Source organism: Leopardus geoffroyi, chromosome B2 (genome assembly GCF_018350155.1).
Source record: "Leopardus geoffroyi isolate Oge1 chromosome B2, O.geoffroyi_Oge1_pat1.0, whole genome shotgun sequence".
Lineage (NCBI taxonomy): Eukaryota > Metazoa > Chordata > Mammalia > Carnivora > Felidae > Leopardus > Leopardus geoffroyi.
In genome coordinates, this window is record NC_059332.1 from 131,651,501 (window position 1) to 131,679,312 (window position 27,812).

The 27,812-nt window shown below is 38.3% G+C and overlaps 1 protein-coding gene and 1 long non-coding RNA gene across 5 annotated transcripts in view; both read right to left on the minus strand.

The window, feature by feature from the left end:
• Window positions 1-1,999: 1,999 nt before the first annotated feature.
• SHPRH (SNF2 histone linker PHD RING helicase) overlaps window positions 2,000-27,812 on the minus strand; it is a 93,962-nt gene continuing 68,149 nt past the window's right edge. For 3 of the 4 annotated variants that reach the window (XM_045499930.1, XM_045499933.1, XM_045499934.1), the window contains 6 exons: window positions 27,330-27,518; window positions 11,240-11,332; window positions 10,112-10,198; window positions 9,180-9,358; window positions 4,579-4,659; window positions 2,000-3,365 (listed from right to left, as the gene is read on the minus strand). In XM_045499930.1, the coding sequence (XP_045355886.1) occupies window positions 3,269-3,365; window positions 4,579-4,659; window positions 9,180-9,358; window positions 10,112-10,198; window positions 11,240-11,332; window positions 27,330-27,518 (726 nt within the window). In that variant the 3' untranslated portion in view covers window positions 2,000-3,268. The remainder of the gene's footprint in view (window positions 3,366-4,578; window positions 4,660-9,179; window positions 9,359-10,111; window positions 10,199-11,239; window positions 11,333-27,329; window positions 27,519-27,812) is intronic. The other variant, XM_045499931.1, reaches the window with a different exon arrangement.
• On the minus strand, window positions 22,192-26,806 carry LOC123609126. The gene is made up of 2 exons (XR_006717621.1): window positions 24,295-26,806; window positions 22,192-24,049 (listed from the first exon to the last, which is right to left on the minus strand). It is a non-coding gene; the product is annotated as an uncharacterized LOC123609126 (long non-coding RNA).

Here is a 27,812-nt window from a genome sequence, read left to right on the forward strand (position 1 = left end):
GCACAGCCCTCCTCTAACGAAAGGCTTGTGACTGGTTCATATTCAACCCTTAATGTGATAGCACTCTTGTGGGCTTCACGATGGAACAGAGGTACATGGAGATTCTCATAAATTTTATAAAATATAGTTAATTGATCCCACTTTGAAGAAATTTTATGAAAGATTAGATTTTCTTTATCAGAATAGATAGATTCAAGATGCATTTCTTGCACTGCACTGTTTTAATGACATTTCATTTTTATTTGGTATGCCAGTTAAAAATTATGAATTGACATATTACTGGGGGATTTTGTTTAAATTCTAGAAAAATTGGAAGACACTTTTTTTTTTTAAAGTAGGCTCCACACCTAATATGGGGCTCACACTCAAGACCCTAAGATCAAGAGCTGCATGCTGTACTGACTGAACCAGCCAGATGCCCCTGAAAGACACTTTTTATTCAGTTTATTTAAGCCTGAGGTCATTCAGCATAGGTGATTTTTGCATTTCACAAAGGTTATTCTGTAGTTTAATAAACATTAAGAATTCAAGCACACTAAATCTTTAATATACTAAATCTAATAGATGAGAGAAGATTTAAAAGACAATATGTTCCTTTGTCCACTTGAAAGGGTTGCTTAAGTTGATGACTAATTAATCTTGCATTGTTAAATTCCATTCCTAAATATTTTGATGAGTACTGTTAGTTTGATAACTATTTGTAAAGTATTTGTGGTTATGTGTTGAATTCTCATGTCAATAGTTTTTAGTCTGTTATTATTAATATGACATGAAAAGGATGAATTCCTAAAAAACCAAATGCAAGAATCATTCTGCTAAAATCACGTGCAAAGAGAAAAGCTGAAGCTGCAATAAACATAGCAAAGCTACCTGGGTTTGAACAAAAGATTATGGAATTAGGCACATGTATTTTACACTGTATGTAACTCTATCTTTTCAGTCCTAACAAGCTCACTTGGATTCATTCTTCCTCAGATCCGAATATGTTTAAGCTCTTTAAGGATTGGTACTGTCTCATTTTTTCTCGCTGGTTCATTAGTACAGCACCCACTAAAGAACAACTATTGTGAGCACAGTGATAGTTTAGAAAATATAAAATGAAAGAGGATGGAAGCAAAAAAGCCCTTTGCTTGCAGCCAAGAAGACGTGGGGATTAAATATGTATTTCTTTTGAACAACTGTCTGGAAGAATTTCCACAACTGTTTTGAAGAAATAAATGTCTATAAAATATGGAATTCTATAGTATAAACAATTTTGACATCTTTTGTTGAGAGACCAAAACAAAAAACATAGTGTATGTTCTGCGGCTCGGAAATTAATAAATCCCCAAGTTTCAATTTCCACTAAAATATTTATTTAATTAATGATATCTTACAGAAATAAATAAGAACGGTTTTTTTTTCTAATACAGATAGGTATATTTATATATATATATATTTTCTTTTTTTTACAAAATTGAAGCATATCAAATTGTTTTCCCTAAAACTTTAGCTCAAAAAGGAATACTAGGAAACAAACAGAAATACTGAAACATGCTCATCATTAAATTACAACCATGGGCCTTCTGAATCTCAGTATGACACAGGATTTACAGAAAGACCATGAGGTTTGGAGTAGGGGACCTGGGTTCCACTGCTTCCTTGCTACGTGTCACAAGCATGGCTCTCTGTATTTCTGAACCTTGGTTCTCCAACTTCAAAACAGGAATGATAATAGTTATATCAACTTCACAGGATTATTGGGCAAATTAAAGCTGAATGTGAATGTATAGGAAAGCTCTTTGTAATATGTAAAGAGCTACAAAAATAATAGTTTTGTTTAATTTCATATAAAAGAACTGATACATATCTTCCTTCAACTGAGGAATAAGCACCAAAAACATGTGTGTGTTTTCTTCAGTTGAATTATGTCACCCTATAAACCTAGAATAAGAAAATGCACCTTAACTAAGCACCAAAGCTTCTTGGACAAATATGATATAAGGGATATTTCTATTACAGTTTTCTGGGCAGCTGAGTAGGAGCTAATGAGTCCTGAGGGTCATTTAAAACTCTGAAGGCTCAAAGAAAACAAAACAAGAACCTCTGTATTACATCAAATGGCTAGGATAAAACAAGCTACTCCTTCTTTAGTGACTTCAAAGTCCATTAATTCTTCACAGAAGAAGAAACACTCAGTTGTTATCAGTTGCAATTATTTGCTTATGTAAATATGACATTCTCTTGTTCCAAAGATCAAATACTAGTCCTTGAGAGAAGTCCTAGTGAAATAAAATAACAAATTATCACAAAGTTAGATACCAGTGGTTAAAAGTCTAGTTTCCCAAGAACACGGGAAAGGAAAAGAACCCAAAACATCAGTATAATAATGATAAAAAACAAAACAAAAAAACTAAAAAACCCCCACAAAACCCTGCCATAATTTCCATGTTATAATGATTAAGAACTAAAATTATAAAACTTGCAATATTTACAGACACATCGATCTTAAAACAAGTAAAAACTTAACGATAAGGAAAATTAAAAGTAGAGAAAGCAGTTTAGATCATTTTACGGTAAATATGAATATACTTAAAATGCTAAAGTTCACTGCTTATGCTGACACTACCTAACACATCATAGAAATAAGAAGTGTTCAATGTTTCAATTTTTAGTAGCAACACACAGAGAAAGGAATTACTTGCCTAATATTAACTTATTGTTAGGAGTTGTATTACTGTAAAGTTACTATGCATGGAGTTACAGTCTAAAACTACTCAAATAACTAGGAGTTAATATAATTCACCATGTACTTTAAATACTACTAGCAACATATTGGTGAATCATGTGCTAAAGATACCGAAGGCCCTTCCAAAACTGAGATTTATGTGGGTCAGGTATACTAGGTCATATAAAACCAGATCACTTTACTTTTTCCCTTCCTCCAACTCTTTTTAAGACTGATCTTATCAAAACAAACAAACAAAAAAGTACACGTTACCTCTCTTAATTCCCTCGCCTTATCAGATATAGATATTCTTTGGGGCAAAAAATAAATGTTTATTAGGAGTGTAAAATTAAAAATCTTTATAGATCTTTTGGAAACAAGATATTGGAAAGGACTCAGTAACTACTAGGACACTGTACAACTAAAAAAAAAGAAAGAAATTCATTCAATGAACAACAGTGTATTTACTGACATCTACTGGAGTTTTTACTTATAACTTTGCTCTATAAGCTATGAAAAAATTTAAATACATTAAAGTCTGTGGATTGAATCAAGTGTACTTCATTCAAGTTCTTCAGTTTCTTTGGTAAACAGGTCTGCCAGATCAGCCAAGGTTAAGACAGAGGCCTCTGGATGCTTCACCGATGAGTTCGTGTGACTGCAGGATTTTCCAAGTGAGTAGAGTCAGAAAGAAACCAAGGAATAAATGATTATATTTGTCTTATATTTTGCTCTAGTCCTGTAATAATCTAAGACATTATGAGACAAGAATATAATATTCTTATAATGTAAAACCGTATTTGTTGATAAGTGTTTGTAAGTGAGCCAGAAACTCTGAGTAGAAAGTTGGTGACAGGATCATTATTACTTCTTGTCAAAATTAGGGAAGACTTCCATACAGTATTTTCAGGCTTTGTTATAAAATGTCTTTTCTCTCCATGATTAATAAAACAAAGAAATAAAACCCATGCCAACAGCTACGAAGGCTCTCACCTTACAATTTACCTTCTTACTATCAAAAGTTAGTGTATTTCAAGAGAATTTCAACAGCTCTTCTAACTGGTATGCCATTTAAGTGGCTTAACTATAATCACTGAATTCTGTTCCACATGGAAACATGAACAAAAAAGCCTTCATGTCTGATGCAAACGGCTTTCATGGCAGACTCTTCCCTTCCCATTAAACCACAGATGGAAGGAAACTTCTGGTTTCAAATGGTTTCTTTGCTATGCACACTACCTCTGTAGAGACATCCCTTCTAGGGCAATTATTCTTTTGTATCTTCCAACCATTACCTATTTCATAAGGATGTAGTAAGCCATTGGTTTATATTTTCAAAATGACTTTATAGAAAATTATAGAATCAATATTAGAAAGTTTTATAATTCTAAAGTTAAGTTTTTAAAATTAAGGCTACTCTGGTCTCTCTGCTTCTGTTGTGCCTTTGGAACTAATCTCCCAATTCCCAGCTGAGTTTTAAGTCCAGATCTTCCTGTGTGTATGTAACTAAGATGTGTGATGTATAAAGAAACACTGTAAGTTTCCTTTCACAGATACCAGACTAAGGCTGTCAGGTGGGGCATAAAGATAGATTTCTTTAAAAAGTAATCCAATACGGCAAAGAAAAGTAGGACGTTTAAATATTTTTACACATTACAATCCCTATTAACAAATTAAATCAAATATAGGATGCCAGAGCATTAACTGGGACATTTTACACGGGGTAAAATGTCCCATCTTGCTTTTAAAAAGTATTTGCACTTAATATTTTTTGGTTGACTAAGTGGTCATCTAAGTGAAGAAGTCCCAAACACTCACACGATGTCATGTAAACAGGAAACGCCCAGGGGCTTGGATAAAGCGTTACCTACCTCTTCTCAGCAGTTTTCAGCATGGCTTGCATTCTTTCTTCTATTGTTGCCTTAATTAAGAATCTGTGTACAATAGTAGGTCTAGAAGGTACATAACAATGATACATTCAAAAACATCTTAAAACTAATTAGGACAAACAAGATTTCACATATTATATGCTACATTCATCAGTCACTTAGTGCCACCTGGCAGGTACTCATCAGTGTGCTGGGGGGGGGGGGGTGCGGTCAGCGGTGAATAAAACAAACTAGCCTTAATGAACTGACATTCGAACTAGGGGAGACACACAATAAACACATAAATCAGATGGTACAGATAATGACACAAGGCAGCTGAGACATAGGAGTTAAAACATGACCGATGGGAAGGAGGCCACTCAGCAAAGGAGAAGCAGGAAGAGCATCCAAACAGAAGAAACAATAAGTAAATGCAAGCTCTTGAAACACGCTTGAAACAAGCCTAAAATGTCTGAAGGGCACAAAGAAGGCTGGCGTGGCGGAAGGGTACTGTAATGTAGGGGTAGAGAGTGGAAGGGAGATTGCAGAGGTAGGCAGGGACCAGATCGTGTAGGGTCTGGAGGGACATGGCAGGAATCCGGATTTTTATTGTGGTTATGGGGGGAAGCCATCCATGGGTTTTAGGCGTGATTTCATTTGTACTCGCTTATACTTTAGACATCTCTTTGGCTCCTGCATGGGGGATGAACTATTAGGTAGCAAAAGTTAAGGAGTTCTGTACTCTGGGCTGTACTCTGGTTGGGTCAGAGGCAACAGTACGTAGCAGAAGATTTGGAATATCTGGCAAGATAGAGCTGGCAGGTAGAACTGGCAAGACTTCAGTGATGGTGTGGACGTGTGGACAAAGAGACAAATCTGGAAGAGTCCTAGACCTCTGGTCTGAGAAACTACACATGAGAGAGGCAGACCATAAGATGGGGAGGGCTTGGGGTGGGTGGGAGCGCAGCCTATGGGAAACCAGAGTTTTCCATAAGCTAGGTATCCAAGGGGAGGTGGAGTCCAGATATGTGTGAAGTGGCAGAACTGGGTGTGTGGGTCTGAGACGGGAGCTGAAGGGCCATGTCTGGACCAGGGACATGCGTCTGAGAGTCATCAGCACATAAGTGCTACTTAGAGCTCTACGACTGGATGAACTCATTTAGGAAGCATAGATGAGAAAAAAAGAGCCCTCAGGGACCACTGGCAAGAAGTAGGTCATTAATAGCATTTTGAAACCTTATTTTGGTGGCACGGTGAGGACCAAAACCCCACCAGAAAGGCCGAGAGCAGAGGGGTATGGAAGTGGATGGAGGTGGAATGCAAGGGAGTGTTTCTACAGATGGGTGATACTAAGACATATTTATGTGGTCATGTGTTACAAGAGGAATGCCCTTGAGAGAGTAGGAGAACGGATGGCACCCATGACAAGTGGAAAGGCTGGCTTCTGAAAGAAAAGGGACACTCCCCCGGCTGTGACAGAAGGGAGGGAACATACTGTGCCTTCCTGTTTTTTGCTACTGAGGAAACATCCCAATGCCCACCTACGACCAATGCCTGCACTTGAGCGTTGTTTTACACTCTCTCCTCTCTTGCTTTACTAGTTGTTTCTGTCTTTAATGAACCATTCCTTTATTTCTCCCATATGAAAGGAAAAACAACAAAAAACCCCTCTTGATCTCATACTCTTCCTTTTCTCTGCTCTTTGCAGCAAAACTGCTCAAAGTACGAGTCCTACCAGGGTGCCTGGGTGGCTCAGTTGGTTAAGCTTCCAACTTCAGCTCAGGTCATGATCTCGCAGTTTGTGAGTTCGAGCCCCGCGTCGGGCTCTGTGCTGACAGCTCAGAGCCTGAAGCCTGCTTTAGATTCTGTGTCTCCCTCTCTCTCTCTGTCCCTCCCATGCTCACGCTCTGTCTCTCTCTGTCTCTCTAATAAATAAACGTTGCTGCAAGTCCTACCAGCAATGCAGAGGCAGCTGTGTGCTGTGCTTACAAGCACGGACTGGGGAGGCAGAGCAGCTGTTTGAAGCCCGCCACCACTTTTGCTAGCTATGTGACCTTGGACAAGTGACTTAACCCCTCTGTGTTAGATAAGTGTTTGTTCATAAATAAATAAAACCCTATTCTCTCTTACCCTCAAGTCAGACCATCTCCTCCCCTACTGGCTCTCTGACTTCATCTCCTACTTCTCTCCTCTTTGCTTATTCTACTTTAGCAACCCTGGCTCCTCGCTATTCCTCAAATGTACCCAGCACACCTCTGACTTAGGGTCTTTGCACTGAGTGTGCTTTCTACATGAATATTACTCTCCATGACACCTGCATGACTTTCACATCTCTTTCAACTCTTTGTTCAGATGTTAACTTCTCCATAAAAATATTGCATGCCACCCTGCCCAGCCAAGGCCCTCTTAATCCTCCTTACCCTGCTCTACTTTTCCAGCTCCTAACTTAGTAGATGTTTTACTTCTGCTTATTGTTTACCATCTCTCTACCGGCTGTCTTATAACTAGAATTTAAGTTCCACAAGGGCATCTCAAATACTTAGAACAGTGCCTGGCACACAGAAGGTGTTCAATGACAATTTGCTGAAGGAGGCATGTGGGTACCGATGCAGGCAGACTGCTCAGGTTGGTGATAGAAAGATGAGATGCTTCAAATCTGAGGTATCTGTTTTGCACATGTGAGGCAAGACTGCCAGCAGTGGGGAGCAGGAAGATACAGAAGACTTTTAAGACCATCTCTTCAGAAAGTGGAAAAATCTATTTACTAGGGAAGCATAGTAAGATGAGTCAAGTAGTGTTGAACAGTCTTTTTGGACTGTGGTCTTACATATGAGCTGCAGTCTAGTCTATGCCTTGGAAAACACTGAAAAGACGAGAGGTCAATGTTTAAAAGTGTAAGAAAAAACAAACCAAAAAAACAACATAATAAGACATAACTGCATTTTAAATGATACTCAACAGGGCTTAGAACAAGCATGCATTTATCAGTTATGTTACCTTGTCATATTTTACTAAGGGTTTATTTGATGAACATGTCTCTTGCCTGCCAAAAGTTAAAAGCTCTCATTTGGCTATTGCTCTTGGCTATTGCTTACAAGGCCCTTCAGCATTTTGAGTAGGGCACATAAGATCAGATCCCCTGCCACTCCTCTCCGCAGGCTCTATACCCCAGCAATCCCAAACTCCTTCCAGTTCCTAGGAATATCATGGCGTTTATCTGCTCTGTGTTCCTGCACATGCAACTCTCTTTGGTTGTGAGATCACCCTTTTCTAGCCCAACGTTGAAATAATTATTTCTTCAAGACTCAACCCAATGAAGCCTTCTGTGACTTTCTAGGCACAACCGATCAGCCCCTTTTGTTACACGGTACTTCTAATGTATTTTTGCACACTCTACTGCAGTATGTCAAATCTTCTGTTTCTGGTACTACACAGTGATTTCCTTGGGGGAGTAGGTTATGTCTTAGTCAGTTTGAGTCTTCAGTATCTAGAATAATGCATGACATATAGTTGCTGCTCAATCAACATTTATTTAATGAGTACTCAGTATGGATTTTTTCTAAACATTCAAGGCATCTAATATCTAAAAGGTAATACATCTAAGAGGTCTTATGAAGGATAGTTTTCTATTCTAATATTTGAATAAAAGTAGTAGATATTACATAGTATTCACTATTAGGTTTGCTTTGGGTCTAAACTAAATCTAATTATTTCTCAGAGTGGACCTATGGGACTGTCTTTCCCTAAGGGGAAGACTTTAAAAAAAAAAAAAATTCTTTTTAACATTTATTCATTTTTTTTTTTTTTAATTTTTTTTTTCAACGTTTATTTATTTTTGGGACAGAGAGAGACAGAGCATGAACGGGGGAGGGGCAGAGAGAGAGGGAGACACAGAATCGGAAACAGACTCCAGGTTCTGAGCCATCAGCCCAGAGCCCGACGCGGGGCTCGAACTCACAGACCGCGAGATCGTGACCTGGCGGAAGTCGGACGCTTAACCGACTGCGCCACCCAGGTGCCCCCATTTTTGAGACAGAGAGAGACAGAGCATGAACGGGGGAAGGTCAGAGAGAGAGGGAGACACAGAATCTGAAACAGGCTCCAGGATCTGAGCTGTCAGCACAGAGCCCGACGCGGGGCTCGAGCTCACAGACCGCGAGATCATGACCTGAGCTGAAGTCGGACGCCCAACCGAATGAGCCACCCAGGCGCCCCCTTAAGGGGAAGAATTTAAAAAGGGGTCATGAATGAGATCTGCCTTCTTTTAAATACAGGCTACTTTAGACAATCAAAAATCAATTCTTCTCAAAGTCACAACGGATATCTTCAACTCTGCAGCTGTCTTAAATATTTTAAGAAACTGTTTTGGTAAAGTGATCAGGGTAGAGTTTGAAGACAAAAATCTGGGAGAATTTGGGATTTGCTCGAGTAGGGAGGGCTGGAAATCGCAAAACGTCTGTTGGTCATATAATGATACTTGAAAATTTAATACATAAGGAAGTAATTAATGAATAGGTTTAACGAACATAAACGAAGAGCTTAAACACTGATTTGTATCTTAAAAACTTGAAGCAAAAGTAAGTGATGTTAATTTTAGTCCTTACTTGGTCTGTCCGATTCGGTGCACCCTCCCAATGGCCTGAAGCTCGTGGGCAGGGTTCAAAATGGGCTCCACCAAGAGAACATGAGTTGCTTCAATGATAGTTAATCCGTTAGAACCTGTGTGCAGGGGCAGCAGCAAAATATTGATTTGGGGATCATGTTTAAATGCTGAGAGGTTCTCCTAAAAAAAGAAAGGTACATTTAAATTTTAGCTGCATCAGTTAAAAATAAGAGCGGTATATTATAGCTCATATTAAAGAAGACTAGTGGTATCCAGGTCATTGTGAAATGTCATAATTAAGACAAGTAAATGTAAAATTATTAATTTTAGAAAATGTAAACTTGTTGTTTGACTTCATGAGGAAAAGTATCACATAAGCCCTCTTGTTCACTGCGATATGGTGGGGCAAAAGATACATGTATGTGATGGATACAGATTAAACTACATGAGCTTCCAGGAAAGAGAGAGAGGAGGAATGTGTTAAGAGTGAGGATGAGGTCAGAGGTATGAAATCTGCTACATTTTCACTTGGTCTTTTTGTTTTTTGACTCTCAGGGTGTGTGCCTGTCATGCTGAGTGCCATGTAAGGACTTGGACCATATAGTTTTGCCTGATGCAGTGTCTTGAGAACTTAATCCTGGCACGATGGCCCTGTCCATTCACAAGGTGAATCACAGGCTGTCTCCTCTATTAAAGCCAACACCCTCAAGTCAGAAGATCTTAAAAAAGAAAAAAATGATCTTGCTATAGGTATAACTGAACAGATAGAAAATTAATTATAGTTTCTCCACTTTGCTTTTGAATGTTAATTTTATAATCAATAACTCAAACCCTTACACAAGACAATAAATGGAAGTAACCTAGTTAGCAGCAGTTTAAATTTGCAACTAAATCCCCACCTCCCCAAACGCAAGTAAAATCTTCTTGACATACCTGAAATGTCTTAACACGGCTGATCTGAGCAAATTCCATGTTGTTGTCAGTGAGGGCTTTTGAAATAATATCTAATACGTCTTGCCACTAGAACACATAAAACAATAAGAAAACAAATATTTACACATAGCTTTCACATAAAAAGGAGTTGAAAAGGGACTAAATGAAAATAACGTTTGTACCTTAGAATTCAGAAAAAAAAATCTTCAAATGTAGTACCATCAATATTATTTAGTTCTATAGTTTTTTTTTTTTTTTTTTGTTTGAGATCAAATGCTGGTTAAAGACAGGGTAAAAAACATGACTGCCTTTGGGAAATGAAGTTAAGATAAAGAGAAATAATATCAAATAAATAATGGAGTGCTTAATGGATGTAGTTGCTTACCTTTTAGAAATGAAAACTAGAATTTTTACTCATGATATATTTTTTTTAATGAGCAGCAGGCAAAAATTTAATTAGTAATTTTTTTTTTTTTTTCAACGTTTATTTATTTTTGGGACAGAGAGAGACAGAGCATGAACGGGGGAGGGGCAGAGAGAGAGGGAGACACAGAATCGGAAACAGGCTCCAGGCTCTGAGCCATCAGCCCAGAGCCTGACGCGGGGCTCGAACTCACGGACCGCGAGATCGTGACCTGGCTGAAGTCGGACGCTTAACCGACAGTGCCACCCAGGCGCCCCAAAAATTTAATTATTAGAATATAAGAACAGAAAGGAAGAATAGTATGAACGCTCTTTTTACAGAGAGGGGACATTCAAAAGTGAACGCCCCTTTACTCAATATTTTATTAAGCAGATTTTTTCTTAAACAACCAATTTCATTTGTGAAATGAGACTTTCAAGGTTATAGGTTCTAATTTTTAACATATTAATACAAGAAAATCCCCATAAACCACAAACAGGACGTGTAGCTGTAGAAATTGCCTTGTGAAGCATCACCAAATTCCTCTAAAAATAATTCTATCCTATGGACATAGGAAAATAAAACATGGACATGGAAAATCTAACAGTAATTCCAAATCTCTACTATATGAGGGTAAACATTAAGCACGAACTCTCAGATATAAGCTGATTAGAGCCAGAAAGCCAGTGTGAGCCAAGACCAAGGAAGAACATGGTTGACTGTACCGTTGAGAAGACTAGTGCTTTAGCGCCCGGGTCTCTGAGCTGGATTCTCATCAGAGTTCTGACCACAGCTTCCACTTTGGTAGAATGGCTGCCCTTTGAACACAAAGAAGAAAACACGTCACTGCCAAATTAAATCTAGTTTATAATGGAAAGGAAAACCAATATAAGACACTTTTATTACCAAAACTGCAGGTGCATCAAAACAAACTATCAGGTACATATGTGTCTACTCTTCTTTATTCTATATTTGCTGGAAGTTTTCTTTAAACTCAAATTGTAGAAGTTATAGAATTTATACCCAGGGAAAATTGGAATATGAAACACACCAGGAAGTTATAAGTGATATGATCCTGAAGAGAAGATTCTTAGGTTAAAGTCGTTAGGTTTTGTAGTTGCAAGATTTTGTTATTTTAGATAAGCAGAATTGATATAGAAAACACTCTATATTTATATGGATATAAATATATATAAACATACATATTTAAATATATATTTTATATAAATATATATATTTATACAGATATTACAGCATTAGAAATGTTAAGAATACAATGAATCAAATTCCAATGCAAGCAAACTGCGAAGAATCCTTTCTTGCAAGGGAATTACAAAGGACAGGGACAGAGGTACAAATGACAGCCACCTGGACAGCAGCAGATTTCTACAAAGCTAGATAAACACCCAACGAGTGGTTTTTGTATCTTCTGGAACCATTTCCATCATAAAAGTATAAAAATGCAAAAATAAAAATGGGGAAATAACAAAATGAGGAAATGAGCCAGTGTTTTTATGGCCTTCATAGAGAAACTTCCTCCTGGAATGCTCTGGGAGATGGCATGACATGAAGAAATTAAGGGCACAGGATTCTGAACGTGATAAATCTAAATTCAACAGCCAGTTCTGCATCTCGCTAGTTATACAGACTACCTTTCTGAGCCATAGTTTCATCATCTGTCAAGAAGGAATAATTTTACCTACTTCCAAAGATTGCTGTGATGGTTACATGAGAAAATACATGTATAACATTGAACTCAAACCTGGCAAAGAGCACTCAATACCTTATTATCTTTCTAAGACATTACATATGAGCACTATAATGACACAGATAATCCCACAAGGGCGCAGAGCTAACCAAAAAGAGTAAACTGACTCTACTCACCGCTTTTACACAGAGACACTCAAAGGTAAAATATATGAACAGATCAAGAAAGAAAGGCATAGCATTTTTAAGTCAGCAAGACAGAATTATAGAAGTTTTAAAATTCTAGTATTAAAATCCCAAGTCTACATATGCAGATTTTCAATTATACTTAAAAGTTTGCAGATTGTCAATTATACTCGAAGGGTTAAAAAATAGAAGGGATCTGTTTCAGTCTAAAAACTGTCTTAAACAAGAGCAAAATTATCTCAAATATGAGAAAACAGGAAATCAGCATAAAGCGAGTGTTTAACGAGCTTAGACAGAAAAATCCATATCCTTGCAAGGTCTCGTGTTCAAAAATATTTTCAAGTGAAATATCATGATAACTATAAAACCTTCCATCTATTAAGCTGTTTTTTATGAAAAGTTCAAAAGAAAACACAATAATCCTCTATAAGCAACATTCTAAACTGGAGTGCTAACTCTCTGAAGGAAAAGACCAGAACATTCGCTTTGATCAAAGTTTGGCCAGTTCGGTGGTAGCTCTCAATGAGCCCTTACAAATGTCACAGCTTGGAACCATTTGGTCCTAGTCCAGTTACTTCCACTATTAAAGAAGAGTAATAAGGAAGTCTAAGAAATCCAAAACTCTGCTTGGCAAAACGCTACATGGGAAGTGAGACTACCTTAATACCCTTTCCTTCCAGATGGATAGAAAGTGGCTACTGAGAATGAGAACAATAGAGGAAGAAGTGGGTGGCCCACATATATTGGCAGGTTTTGGTTTGAGCATGCAGGTCCTGCATAATGAATAAAACCCAAATCCAATAAATGCAAAATCCTTTCGTGAGGCCAATATGTTAAGGTAGTTTCTGTCAAGATGAAAGATTCATGTTTTAGACTACTTGAAGACATTTATCATAAATGGTCATTGAAAATGTTGCCTCAAGTCACAAGAGGATATGTTGAGTTTATTTCAATAACAATTCCTAATTTGTTGCTAAATGAAAAGAAAATACTATGAACGATGAAGGATTACTGAGCTAAAAAGTTAACAGAGAAATGCAATAAACTGTAGGAGAAAAACTGAATAGAAGTTAGATAAGGATCTGGTTTCTATCTTACCTGCCAGATTTATCACAGGCATATTTTAGATAATTTAGACTTAGGCATTTTAGAAGCCTACATAAAAATGCATACATACTCCAAAATATTTGTAAATATGTTTTATAAAATGGCATTTTCACTTAACATTGTATCTTAGCAATCTATTCACGTAGGACCTTTATATTTACCTGACCTCAATGGCTCCACAATATTTAGGGTACAACAATTTATTAAACATTTGCTTATCAGTATACATTTAGGCTTCTTGTTCAGTACACTTAGGCTTCACATTTAATGCATTCTTTCTGACTATTATAAACAGTACTTTAATGATCCTTGTGCTTACAGCTTTGGGTACATGTGCGAGTACTTTGTTGGATAGGCACTTCAAAGTAGAATTAATTGTTGGTCAGAGGCTCAAAGAACTTTAATTAGATACTTGGATTTTGGTAGATTTTGGTGTATCAAATTGCCCTCTAAAAATGCTGGAAGTTTTAACAACCAACAGTTAAAAATACTTCCTTCTTTGCACGCTTGTTAAAATTTAATTTTTTGCCAGTCTGATAGGTGAGATGAGGGGTCAAATTTTTATTTAGTCTACATTTCCCAAGGGTGAATTTGAATATCATTAATTGGCTATTTAGAACTCCTCTTCTGTGAACTGTACTCATATCCTTTGCCAATTAAAAAAAACTAAGTTTTCATTTCTTACTGATTTGTACGACCTCTCATATATTGTACATGCTAAATTTATGTTGTAAATGTTTTCCAACCTCTCTGTATGTAGTTCACAGTTGTGTTAAATGCACTAATGTCAACAAAAGTGCTATTATTAATACACATTAGTTACAGTAACTCACAAATGTTTGATGAATGACCACTGGATTTAAAAACGAGGTGTTCTTTGATTTATTCTTTTATTAGATTCTTCTATGCTTGACATTTACTTAGTCTTTCATAAGGGAAAGATGAGAGATTTTATTTGGAGAAGAGCAGCTTTTTCCTCAATTAATTGCCCTGCCATGGTTCTTTTTTTATTTTTTATTTTAAATAGGTTCCATGCACAATGTGGGGCTTGAACTAATGACCCTGAGATTATGAGTCACATGCTTACCAGCCAGGTGCCATTGTCATGGCTCTATATGACTTCATATGATATTATATCATATCTCAGAGTATAGGACACTTGTCAGTATCAGTCAATATACTGTTTGAAGACAAGGACCAAATGGCATTTACTTTTATATCACCTAGAGCCTGGCATCATCCTTTGTAAACAGTATACACTCAGCTTATTTAATGCAAAAAAAAAAAAAAAAACAAAAAAAACAAAAAAAACACATTTATATATAGGCTTCTCAATCCCAAATATGCTGAGTAAAAAAATGAATAAATAAAATTAAAAGGGGGTTAGAATGCAATTTAAAACTCCCAATGTAGTTTTTATTGGTTCAGAATGATCAACAATAGGCAAACCATATCTTGTGATTAATCTCTGGCTTTCCCACCTACACTAGCTAGAGACTCAGACAAGAGCAGTCAAGAAAGACAGGGGGGATTTGATCTAGCACAAAGCAGGCTCTAGGTGGATTCTGTATTAGATACTAGGTAATGAAATCACTGGAACTGGTCTTAAAAGAAGCCTGCAACTGGAGGGTGGTACCATTTCATTATATAGGTTGATAAACACTAAAAAAAAATTTTTTTTTTTTAACCGAACTATCAGGAGCTACAGGAGAGGTTAATAAAGTTGGCAACCCCAGTAGGCTTTTATTTTCAATCTTTAGAATCTCAGATTCCCACTACATTATGCCCTGATTCATGAACTTTTCTTCTCTTTCCTGCTTGTGCTTTTTACTTCCAAATGAAAAAGCAAGAGTTCCAAAATAATACTGAACAACATGGTTGTTCTTAGAGCAAAGTCAATGGAAGTGAACAAAGAGACAGGGCAGACTTTCTTCTGCATTTTCCTCATAACTCAAGTCCCTCCAACATTTAAAGTCAGTTCATATTGATTATTCAAATCATTCATTTATTTATTCAACAAAAATTCCAAGAACTATATTAGGCACTGGATATACAAAGATCAAAAGATACACTCTGTTACTCTCCCAAATATACAGTCTAATGCAAGTTACAGAATACAGAGGAAAACAAAAAAGATGGTTTATACTGCTGGTTTGGCCTGGGTGCAATTTAAGTGAATGTTTTATTATACTGTCTTAATGAGTACTACACATATTCTACTACTTATTTATTTATTTATTTGTTTGTTTATTTATTTAAAATGATTATTTTTGAGAGAGAGGGACAGACAGAGAATGAGTGGGGAAGGGGCAGAGTGAGAGGGAGACAGAATCCGAAGGAGGCTCCAGGCTCTGAGCTATCAGCACAGAGACTGATGCAGAGCTCAAACCCATGACTGGATCATGACCTGAGACAAAGTTGGATGCTTACCCGACTGAGCCACCCAGTCGACCCTCTACTACTCTTTTTAATGTTTCTGTCTCAAATAAATGAACTTTGGCTCAAATCTGTCAGTTTCTGAGAGACTATTCAATGTTGCCACAGCTACAGAAAAGAAATCTGTTAAAAAAGGTAAAAACAAAAAGAAGGGAATGGGTTATATGACAGGCAAGCCTGGAGGGGATCACAGAAGAGGCACAAAAGAGATAAGGATGAGGCGATGTGGACACCAATCTATCCTTACGCAAGGTGTTAACAAAGTATGAATATTCTCAAGCCAGGTAAAATGGCAGCCTCAATCTAACTTGGCTTATTTTTATTTATTTATTTTTTTTAGCTATATCAGTAAATATACAGATGCAAAGATAGGTTGGAATATGTATTCTTGAGGAGGGTACATGGAGAGAGAAATCCCGCAAGACTACTAGATCACTTAATATATTAGGTTGATAAAGTTGCATTTAATTATAAGCACCTTTGTCCTCTTCTGAAATTTTTGTCCCTTTTCTCATTACCATTCTTTCTTGATAGTCTCTTCGGTTTTTCCAGATACATATCCACCAAACCCGACTTTGTGATCAATGCTTGGCTTTGATCAAGTTTCTGAAACATTAGTGATGAAGAAGGCCCAGCTTTGGAGTAAAGATACATCGTCTGTCCCCTGCCTTCCCTTGACCTTATCTTCGTGGTTGCTCTCCCTAAGGCACTAGTTCTAAGATCAACTGGAGAGCCAGGATGGGAGAGATACAAAGTATCACCAGTCAGATCAAGTCAGTACCTTTCCTGGTGTTCCACTCATGAGATAAGCAGCCAAGAGTATTATAACAGTTAATGAAGAAAAAGGATGGAATTTTTCTTCTTTACAGCAAAAGAATCACAAAATGTTCTTTATGAAAATCTTTGCTCCCTTGCTTGTAATTTAATCAACAAAATCAAATAAGGTCTCTAAACTACATATACAGGAGGACTTTCACTTTCTGGAAAATAAACTGCAAAGTTAAAAGTTCTAGACTTTGGGTAGGATGTCAAGGCAATGAAAACATAGCAGATACCCATCTGCACCAAAGGCCAACAAAGACTATTTCTTATGAAGTCTGGCTTAGAAGTTGTCTAGTAGCATAACTAAAGATCAGAAATGTCATGTACCTCTTATCTACTCTAAGTAGGTGCAACTAGCTTATTTTCATCATAGAGTTAAAATTCAATGGAGTAAGGAAGCCCTATAGTCTTAGGTTCCTGTTTTAAAATTCTGAGAACCTAAAGTTTGAATTAAAATTTGTTACATGTGTTAAAAGGATGGAAAACTCACTTTTGTTTCTTTATCATATATTCACTAGATTGAAAGAATTCTTTTTTTTCCTTTTTGATGTTGATTTTTGAGAGATAGTGTGAGGAGAGGGGCAGGGAGACAGGGAGACACAGAATCCGGCTCCAAGGTATCAGCAAAGGCTGAGGTGTGGCTTGAACTTGCGAACTGTGAGATCATGACCTGAGCTGAAGTTGGACACTTAATCGACTGAGCCACCCAGGTGCCCTGAAAGAATTCTAATAATAAAGTAACCAAGGAGTATCTGACTTAGACTTTGATCAACCCTTCCCCTCAAGAATGTGATTAAATATCTCACCAAGTCATTCTTAGAGTGAAATACTGCTTTTCATTGTCTGAAGTCTTATTACTGGGGAAAGAGGCGGGAACAGGTAAAATTCCTGTTTTTCATCTACAGGTATGGTGTAGAACATATGCAGTGGTTGGCTTTAGTCTATTCCCTTCACATCCATTTCCTGTTGCTGAGAATCCTTATTTAGGGAAGGTAGGAAAGGAAGGAGAACAGACAGGAGATCTCCCTAGTACAGCAGCAACGTGCTACTTGCACTTGATTTAATATAAATAAAACTAGTGTTCTATGACTGGAGAGTTATTATTGCTTTGTATTATATTCCTTTGTCATCAGTCTTGCCTTTCTCCCTTGAGCCCCTCTATATTCTATTTACGTAATCTCTCCACATTCATCTCCCACTTTTTCTCTGCAATATCTATGGATTCTCATGGTCATGGTTTGCTCCATTAGAATTAAGGGCTAAAGTGGCTGCTGGGTCCTGAAGAACATCAGAAAAAAGTCGAACAGTGGAGATGATGAATGCACTCAGTCTTATTTCTCATCAAACATTAGAGAGAATATTCATGTTTAGAGACTATTTTATGTCAACACACAGGGCATATCTTTAGAGATTTTACATGTATTATATGTATTCCATATATGTGAAATACATACACACTAGTTTATGTGAAACATTTGCAATCATGTCTTACATCAAAGGGTGCTGTCAGTCACTTATCACTCTATAGTGAAGTCAAATTGAAGTCATTTTTTGAAATTTGCCATTTACACACTCATCCTGCTAAAATTTCTTGAAGCAGTATAGTACAGTGAAAAAAAGAATATTAGAAGGATTACATGGATATTGGTGCCAGATGAAGTTGACACAGAAATTAAGGAAGATTTCTAGAAAAAAGTTCGAAGTTTCATTAGACTGGGGTGCTTGGAAGGTTTTTCTTTGAAAAGCAAATTTTAAATCTACAGGATTAGAATTATATTCCTTTCCACATGTCTTCAATCACTCTACCTGGTTCCACAGTGAAAATATTGTTCACTATTTACTGACTTTCTTTGATATGGAAGACATATCTACAATTAGGTAATAAAAGGTGCATGATACTGTAACAGAGATTAGGATGTGGAACAGAGAAGAAACATTGAAAGAGGAAGAGATGCGCTAATTTCCGCATATTGTAAAGTGAGGAGAGAGCATATACTGTCTATGGTCTCCGGCTAGTATTTTAAGTAAGAAAATCTATGTGTGTTACCAGAAGTCATATAGGTGACCTTTACAACGAACAACAGAAACTGATCACTGTGGTAAGACAAAGAAGGGAGAAGGGAGGACAGCATTGCTTTTCACCGTGTGCCATTCCACTTGATTCTGAATAGATTTTTCTTTCTTTCCTACCCTTATTTCTTACAGATGGACAAGAGATTTAGGGGGCTGGATGAAGACCTGTAATTCTGGGACCTTTTTAACTTGTTCGCTCCACAATACGATCTGCACTGTGCTTATCCAAGCGAACGGGCTCTCTGAATGTGAGTACTCTAGTGTGGCGTGCTACTGCACCTGCAGGCCTCTTCCTGCCCGAGGGCCAAATGGATGCCTAGCCTGTGCTGTCTGCCACAGATGAGGGGTTTCAGCTTTGGGAGAGGTGAGACAATCATGTCTAAACAGAGCACAGATTTTATTTTCATCTTTCAGTTATTAGATGGATTGATTTTTGCAATCTTTAAAACATTCTACATGCAAGAGTCAATCTTAAGATTAGAGATTTTTTGAAGATTTCATCTGACTGAAAAACACCACTTTAAAGAAGACAAATTTACACTACTTAGCCAACCCCCACCACCCACGAAAAAGAACTATGTTCTCTAATCAGTAATATGACCAACTAGGATTACAACATGGTTATGTGACAAATAATACATTTTTTTTCTTTAGGTTTCCATGGTGGGCTTGTAACTTGCAAATAACCTGAATATTCAGTACAAAGAAAGTCCTTTCTGTCTTGGTATTGCCTGACATTGAGTACTTTTATTCTGGACGTTTCTTTTTAAAAGAGAACTAATTCTTTGAATGCACCTGTGCTGTCCATAGTAGTTTCTGCTGAGTAAGATCAGTTAACATTGTTTTATTTCTGTCTGCACCTGTTCACCATGCTAAAAACCCATGTTGGTAGTGGCAGATATAATTTAGTGCAGTTACACAGCTTGGTCTGATTGGTCTCATGAAGTAGGAGTGTTTCTCAAGCACATGTCTGGGGCAAATGTTGGGTTCTTCAAGCATTCACATATTACAATAAAGTTCAATGGAAACACCACCTATGCTGTGGGAAAGCTTACAAGTGCACTAGGCCACCAAAATATCATTCTGTCCCTTTAACTACTTTGCATAAGGATTTCAAAGACATAGGTTAGCAATGCAAAAAAGTTAAAAATTTGGGTGCTCCTGGGTGGCTTAGTCGGTTAAGCATCCAACTTTGGCTCAGGTCATGATCTCACAGTACATGAGTTTGAGCCCCGCACTGGGCTCTCTGTAGTCAGCACAGAGCCCGCTTCAGATCCTCCTCTGTCCTCCTCTCTTTCTGCCCCTCCCCTGCTCATGCTTGCTCACTCACTCTCTGTCTCAAAAAAACCATTTTTTTAAAAAAGTTACAAATTTTGTTATATCCAAAAGCTTTTCGGGATATTATATGTAAATACTATTCAACTATTTATGTCCATCTGTCTGTCCATCCATCAGTCTATCCATCCCACTATCCACCTACATACTCAGTACCTGTTAACATACCAGGCATTGTTCTAGATGCTGGGGATACAGTAGTGAATAAACCAAAAGTCCTTACCTCATGAACAGTGTCCTTTCCACATTTTAATGAAGTGTATACCCCACAAAGTGTTAAGTTTTTCAGAACAGTAATTTCATAAAGATAATTTATAATTTGTATCTTAGAAGTCTCTATTATGTGCTTGATGTTTGTAAGCGATTGCTAACTCTAACACAAGACTCACTAACAGTTCAGAATTACAAATGCTAACTTGGCCAGTGAATATAAATTGCTTTTTGTGACCATAATTATACTTACTCATGACATTTTCTAACAAAAATAAATGAATGCCTTCTAAAATTATCAGTTAATGTTCATATAAAAGTATCTTATATAAAAGTATTTAGGTAAGTATACTGAAATATAATTGCTTGCGGATTATATTCACCAAATTATTTTAGGATCAGCCAGAATTCTGGAATCAGTTTTTTCCCCATCCAGATGTTTAATTATATTAAGAAAGTGTAAGATAGACTTCACAACTCATCCTTGAGTCAACTGAACAAAAACTCAAAAAAAAAAAAAAAAAAAAAAAAAAAAAGAAAAGAAAAGAGGGGTGCCTGCGTGGCTCAGTTAGCTGGTTAAGTGTCTGATACTTGATTTCGGCTCAGGTCATGATCTTACAGTCATGGGATCAAGCCCCATGTCAGGTGTTAGGCTGTGTTGGGTATGGAGCCTGCTTAAGATTCTCTCTGTCTCCATCTGCTCCTTCCCTGCCCACGCAGGCTCTCTCTCCCTCTCAAAAAAGAAAAAAAGAAAAGAAGAGAGAAGAAAACAAACAACAGAATTCTACACATACAGTTTCACACATGATATCACTAAAATACTCTGGGAGTCTGAATGTAGAAATATAGTTATTTTTGTTTTCTCTACAAAGAGGCTGTGTAAAGACATCTCTATTATCAATCAATTTACTTGTTAAGGATGCAGATTTCTGGACCAGATTCCAGATCTAATGAGTTAAAATTTAAATGGGAATGGGGCGGGATAAATATGTCTTTTTTTTTTTTTTTTTTTTTTAAGAAGGAGGCCAATTATTAGACACTCAAACGTTTGAGAATCTGAAACGGTTGTGCACCTGTGCAGGATGGTGGGAAGGCTGCCGTTTCGCTGTGGCTAATACCCATGTAGTGTATTTTCTCCTGGGTAGAAACTTCGCATGACATAAAAACCTTGCCCATCATAGGGACAGGGTTTCCACTGACAAAAATGCTTTGTATGAAACCTCTCCAAACTTAGAACACAGGGAACATGCCACGTGGGGCATATGTTCTGCCAGGAAGCCTACTTCACCATCCAAAATGCCTGGCAGTTGTCAGAACTTGCAAGGGGAATTTTGTTTACTTTGTGAAATGCCCAGTAGGTTCCAAGGGTCATTTAGGAATACTGTCACAAAGCCGTTAGGGTAGATACAGTCTTTAACTTAAGTGCATCCACTAAAGGGAACACCGATTCAGTTTGTTTCTATGGTCCATCAAAAGGATTCCTCATATTGTGAAATACCAGTAGAAAACAGGTCATGTTATTTAATACTATTTTTGTTTGTCAAATATCTCTTATCTAAGACCAGCTACATGATTAAGCACTATGTATGATATACTGTCTACTCTGAGAGTCTTGACATGAATACTTAAGAATGAAGTAAACATTTCAGGTAATACAAAAACTTCAATGAAATAAAAAATTTACTTCTCAGTCTTGTGTAATAAAGGCCAGAGATTTGATAATCCACAATAAAATAAAAAATCCCTAGGTTTAGCAATAGTTTGATGTAATACGTAACAAAATTTCAAAATAATGCCGTAATTATTTACATAGAGTCATCTTTATTTTATATATGAATACTCCCTCAACTTCACAATTGATGATGTGACTATTCAGTAGGATAGTTTCAGATACAGGGAGTCTGAAAAACAATAGGCAGATGCTTCAAAGAGAAGGTGGCAGACAGTAGGGCAGAAATGTGACAACAGTCAGAAAAGGGGGCGGGCAGCAGAAGGCAGAAGTGGCAGACACAAATGGTGACAGAAAAGGTGGTGAGAAGCAAAAGTAAATGTGGCAAGAAGCAAAACCTGAAAGCCTATCAGGTCCAATGTTCATTCAGTCACTGTGTTTAATAAAAAGGGAATACAAGTATTGACGTATCTGTGACAAAAGAAAAGTTAACTTTAGCAAATTCTGTAATCTGACAACTTTTTATGAGATGCTTCAATTAATTCGTGTGTTCGTCAGTACCGAGGTAAGACAGGAAGAAGTCAGAGCATAATAAACAGCATTTGTACACCGATATTCCCGTCCCAACAGGACAGCAAATGCAACTGCCTTGATCTCTCTCCTGTGTATCTAGGAAGGGTGCCACAAAACGAACAGGTGTTTGGGTTTGATGGGCTCAATGACTCCGTTTCATAGAGGCCGTGCTGTTTACTGGTAGCTAGAGCAATCACTTTCTAAACTTCACGGCATGAAGCCTGACACAGCACTTCCTTCTCACACTCATTCCTTATACTGTGATGAACGCTTTTATCTAATAAGGGTCAGCAGCCCTTCTTAGCCACAGATGCCATCTGTGGCCTTGGGATGTCTAAGGCCAAAGAAAGAATTAGAAGAGAAACAAGGGCTAAGAAAGACTTTTTTAAGGGAAGGAGAAGGAAACTGCAGGATTGGGAAGAAAGGGAGAGAGGGAACGTGGGAAGAAAGCACTTTAAAAAAAAAAAATTTTTTTTTTTAAAAATCTTTATTTTTGAGAGAGAGAGAGAGAGCGAGCAGGGGAGGAACAGAGAGAGAGGGAGACACAGAATCCGAGGCAGGCTCCAGGCTCCGAGCTGTCGGCATAGAGCCTGATGTGGGGCTCGAACCCACGAACCGCGAGATCATGACCTGAGCTGAAGTCGGACGCTTAACCGACTGAGCCACCCAGGTGCCCCAGAAAGCACTTCTTTGGGTGGGGAGGAAGATCAGGTCTAACCATCAAATGCCTCAGGGCTGGTCAGCAGATTGCACCACAGACCACCTTAGTCTTCCTTCACTCAGTAACCCTTTGGCATGTGGCTTAAAAATACACATTTATCCAGGGGATTCACAAGGATCAGGGCTACATGACCCCTGTAAGTCATGATCCTCTCATCACTCAGTCTGCCCCATTCTGTGACTCCCCTACTGCTCTGCAGTTCCCTCCCACTCCCCGCCCTGCCTTTTCTCTTTCTACTCCCGAACTCTGGTGGTTCCCCAGGAATGAGGGCTTTATGGCCAACAAACTCTTCTATACTTTCAACCTTTTGTGGAAATGCTGCTCTCTACTTCCTTGCTTTAACTAGAACACGGCTGTCCTTGGAGCACACCATTATCTCAGCAGGCCTCTCGATGGAGACATCCACTCTAATATTCCTTACACTACGAGCTCTGGTATCCTCTGGTCCCTGATGCAGGTTTCAGATCATTCTCTCTCACTTTTGTAAAAATTTCCATTCTTTTGGGCCTCATGAAGCCCAGTTATCCCCTAATTCTACCCTTTGCTGCCATCATTTACTCAACACTATCTCTCATTCACGAAAGGATTCGGCGGCCTATCTCAAAATCGTTAACTCTATACCTCAGCTCTAGATAGGGTTCACTGTCCACGTGGACAACCCCTTCAACATTCAAGTTACCTCTTCATTTCTAGCACCTTTTCTTTTCTTTTTTTTTTTTAATTTTTTTTTTCAACGTTTATTTATTTTTGGGACAGAGAGAGACAGAGCATGAACGGGGGAGGGGCAGAGAGAGAGGGAGACACAGAATCGGAAACAGGCTCCAGGCTCTGAGCCATGAGCCCAGAACCTGACGCGGGGCTCGAACTCACGGACCGCGAGATCGTGACCTGGCTGAAGTCGGACGCTTAACCGACTGCGCCACCCAGGCGCCCTCTAGCACCTTTTCTCCTCCACCTCACTTGGGTCACCTACTTCTGCAGCCACATCTGGAGTACTGAATACCTGTCCTTTCTGAAATGACTAAAATATCCCATCCTCTGACAAGTGCCCTTACAGCTTATTTGCTCAGTAGCCCAACCTCTCTGTTATTTGATTTCAGTGGGATTTCCACTTTCTCTTTATGTCAACACTGTCTTTTCAAGAAACTTACACTGCAGATTATCCCTTCTCTCTCTTATATCTTCAAACTATCCTTCTTTGCCAGAGATTAAACATACTCCAGAACATTTATCTTAAAAAAAACCCAAAAAACCCTAAAACAAAACAACCCCCCTTTCTGCACTTTGTATCTCCTGCTGGTTATAATTCTCTCTTTTCTACCTCATAGCTAAATTTACTATAAAATATCTGGGCATTTTGTCTATTACTCATTTTTTGTTCACTCCTCATTCCCTCCTAAACTGTTTTCTGCCTCTACGTTTCCAGGGAAAGAGCTCCTTCTGAGGTTGTCAATGCCCTTCATTAGCCAAAATGGTCCCCAGTGGCTGAGCCCCCTTCAACATCACTGATACAGCTGATAGCTGCCTCCTCACTGAAGCAGTCCTCCTGTGGCCTCTGTGGACAGCATACGCTCCTCAGCTGCCCATGGCCCCAGCTGTTCCTTCCTGGTCTCCTTTTCTGCTCCTCCCCTTTTACTCAACTTTCAAACAGCCCTGGAGTCCTACGGGACCTGGTCTGAAGCTAACTTCTGTGTCTCTTCTCGGGTAATCTCATCCACTTCCGCAGCCTCCAACATCACTTATGCCAGTGGCTGCGCTGCACAGCTGTACTTGAGTATCTTAGGCATTTCAAACACAGCATGTTTAAATATACCTTCTTCCAAATAGCATCTACTGGCAACTGTACTACTTATTATCCACCTGATTTTTGACTTCAGAAACCAGGGGGTCACCTACAAAGTCTGCCTCATCAACTCCTCCAGCATTCTACCTTACCATTCACCTTACTTTAAATATCTCACGACTAGATCTGCTTCCTTCTGTCTCCACGACCAGAAACCTAATCAAAGCCACCATGGCTACTGCCGCAGCCTCCTGAACCAGTCTCTCCAAAGTTTTTTCATTCTTTTCTATTCCTGCTAATCTAGTTTCCACACTACAAGGAAAGGGATCTTTTAAAGATTCAAATCTAATCATGATACTTCTCTGCTTATAACATGTAATGCCTTTCTGTTCATATGAAAAGAAAATTCTCAAATCTTCAGATGGCCCCTCAGCCTCTGGCCCCTTTTTGGTTTCCAGACGCATTTCATTCAATTGTCCCTTGTGCCTTCTACACTGCAGCCACTGACTTCCACCGAGTTCCTTCTTGTCTCAGACATTCTATGTATTCTACGTATAGAATTCTGCGTATAGACGTTCTATGTATTGTTTTTTGCTGGTTTCTTTCTGGCTGCAGCCTCCTCCCCACTAATTCACCTCTCTCCTCACCCCAGCTGGGTTCATTCATTCATTCTTTGGACATCTATTTAACTGTCATTCCCTCGGAGGAGCCAGGTTTGATTTTCTTTTGTAGGGCTGATCATGATTCTAATATATTAATTATCTGTGTACTGTCTGTGCTTCGTGCTCCAACTCAAATTCCTTCCCCAACATTGCCAAACTGTAAAATCCACGGCGGCAGCAATCATGTCCGTTTTATTCGGAAATGTACTTTGTATCAGTGAGGCTCAGTACACTGCCTGGCACACACAATGTATCCAATAAACACGTACGGTATGAATGAACGAATCAATGAATGAATGAAAGGAAGTTCATTTCAACGTTGGGATTCTGCTTATCTCAACACACTAGAGAGCAATGTGACTGACATTTTCAGGTTTTACTCAAATAATAGTAGGAATAAACAGCAATTACATATTCTTCAATTCAACCACACTTTTTTCACGTGGCGGAATCCTATCACCTGCCTAACTCCTGATAGTTTCAACCTGTAGTTAATTTTCTTCAAAAAATACAATCCTTAAAAATAAGGATTTTTAACTCTCAACTACTCCTTCAGGCCCCTATTCCCTGCTACAATCATATATTGATTTGTTCTTTGTCTAAGTTTGGTTAGGGAGGAAAAAAATGCATGTTTAAGGAAGACAAAGAACAAAGAATTCTAGTAAGGTTTGTTACCAAATAGATGCCCCTTAGACAGAAAATCCAAGTACAGATCCTATTTGGATTTCAAATTCTAGTCACTTTCTTAAAATTTTAGATGAAGCATGGGAGAAATTAGGAAAATAAAGCCAAGTTTTGGCTATATCATGAAATACCAATCCATGTCATTTGAAAGTATACTATCTCCCTTTTGGGTTACCTGAGTGGCTCAGTCGGTTAAACATCTGACTCCTGACTTTGGCTCAAGTCACGACTGAGCCCCCAAGAGGCTTCCATGATCAAGGCTCGTGGGATCGAGCCTGGCATTGGGCTCTGCGCTGAGCAAGGAGCCTGCTTGGGATTCTCTCTCTCCCCCTCTGCCCACCCCTGCCTCCCAATAAGTAAATAAACATGAAAAAGAAAAAAAAAAGTATACTATCTCCTTCTTGTGACAGTCTTAATTTTAGCAACCACTGTATTTTTTCTTCCAATTAGGTTGGGCTCACCCCTTTTCCCTGCTATCTAGGGTAAATGAAAGAATGAGGAAGAAGCTTTCTTTAAGTAAATCTCTAATTTAATCAGAGCTATATTTGTAGTAGACAGAAATATTATTGAAGATGATGGAGAACTGAAATTCTAAAATGTTACTTGCTTGCCACAGTGGACCTGACGATGGCTAGCCATGTTTGAAGAAGTGTTCTTGTGTTTCTCCCACACAGAAAGGAAAGATGGTAAAGCTGAGGCTTTTGGGCAGTGTTCCTACGGACCAGAACAGTGGTTTCCACATAGTCACTGTGCCAGCCTTGTTCTGATTTTGATGCTCTCACTGCTAGTTACGGATTCCTATTACATTGCTCTGACTATGCTTCTACACGTTCTTAACCTACTGTACCTTCACAGGGATGTCCTCTTCCTGGCTGGCTTTCTCTGAGGTGAAGACGTACGAGATTTCTTTGTGAGATGTGGTCTGGCGGCAGATGGCACACTTAATGGAGCTTCTGTGAGACCCTACGCTGTACTGTTCAATAATAATTGAAATGCATTCATTACAGAAGCAGTGTCCACAGGTCAGTACTGCCCACTGGAAAAGAAAACACACAGAACATACCTCAGTGAGATGCTATCAAAGATGCCTTCCAATGTATAAACATATTAAAAGGAGAAGGGAGTCATTTCACTTCCTAAATGTTTTATGACATTAATATTCTTTAAGTCATAAACGCTAAGTTATACCTTAAAATTAACTATTTTTTAGTCCAACAAGAGTAAGCTTCCATAGTCTTTAGTTCCACTCACACTAACTGTGAGCATAACAGCCAGTCAACCATTATTTTCTAAGTTGGTGTTCTCATTTCCGTATTTAGGAAGAATGCAA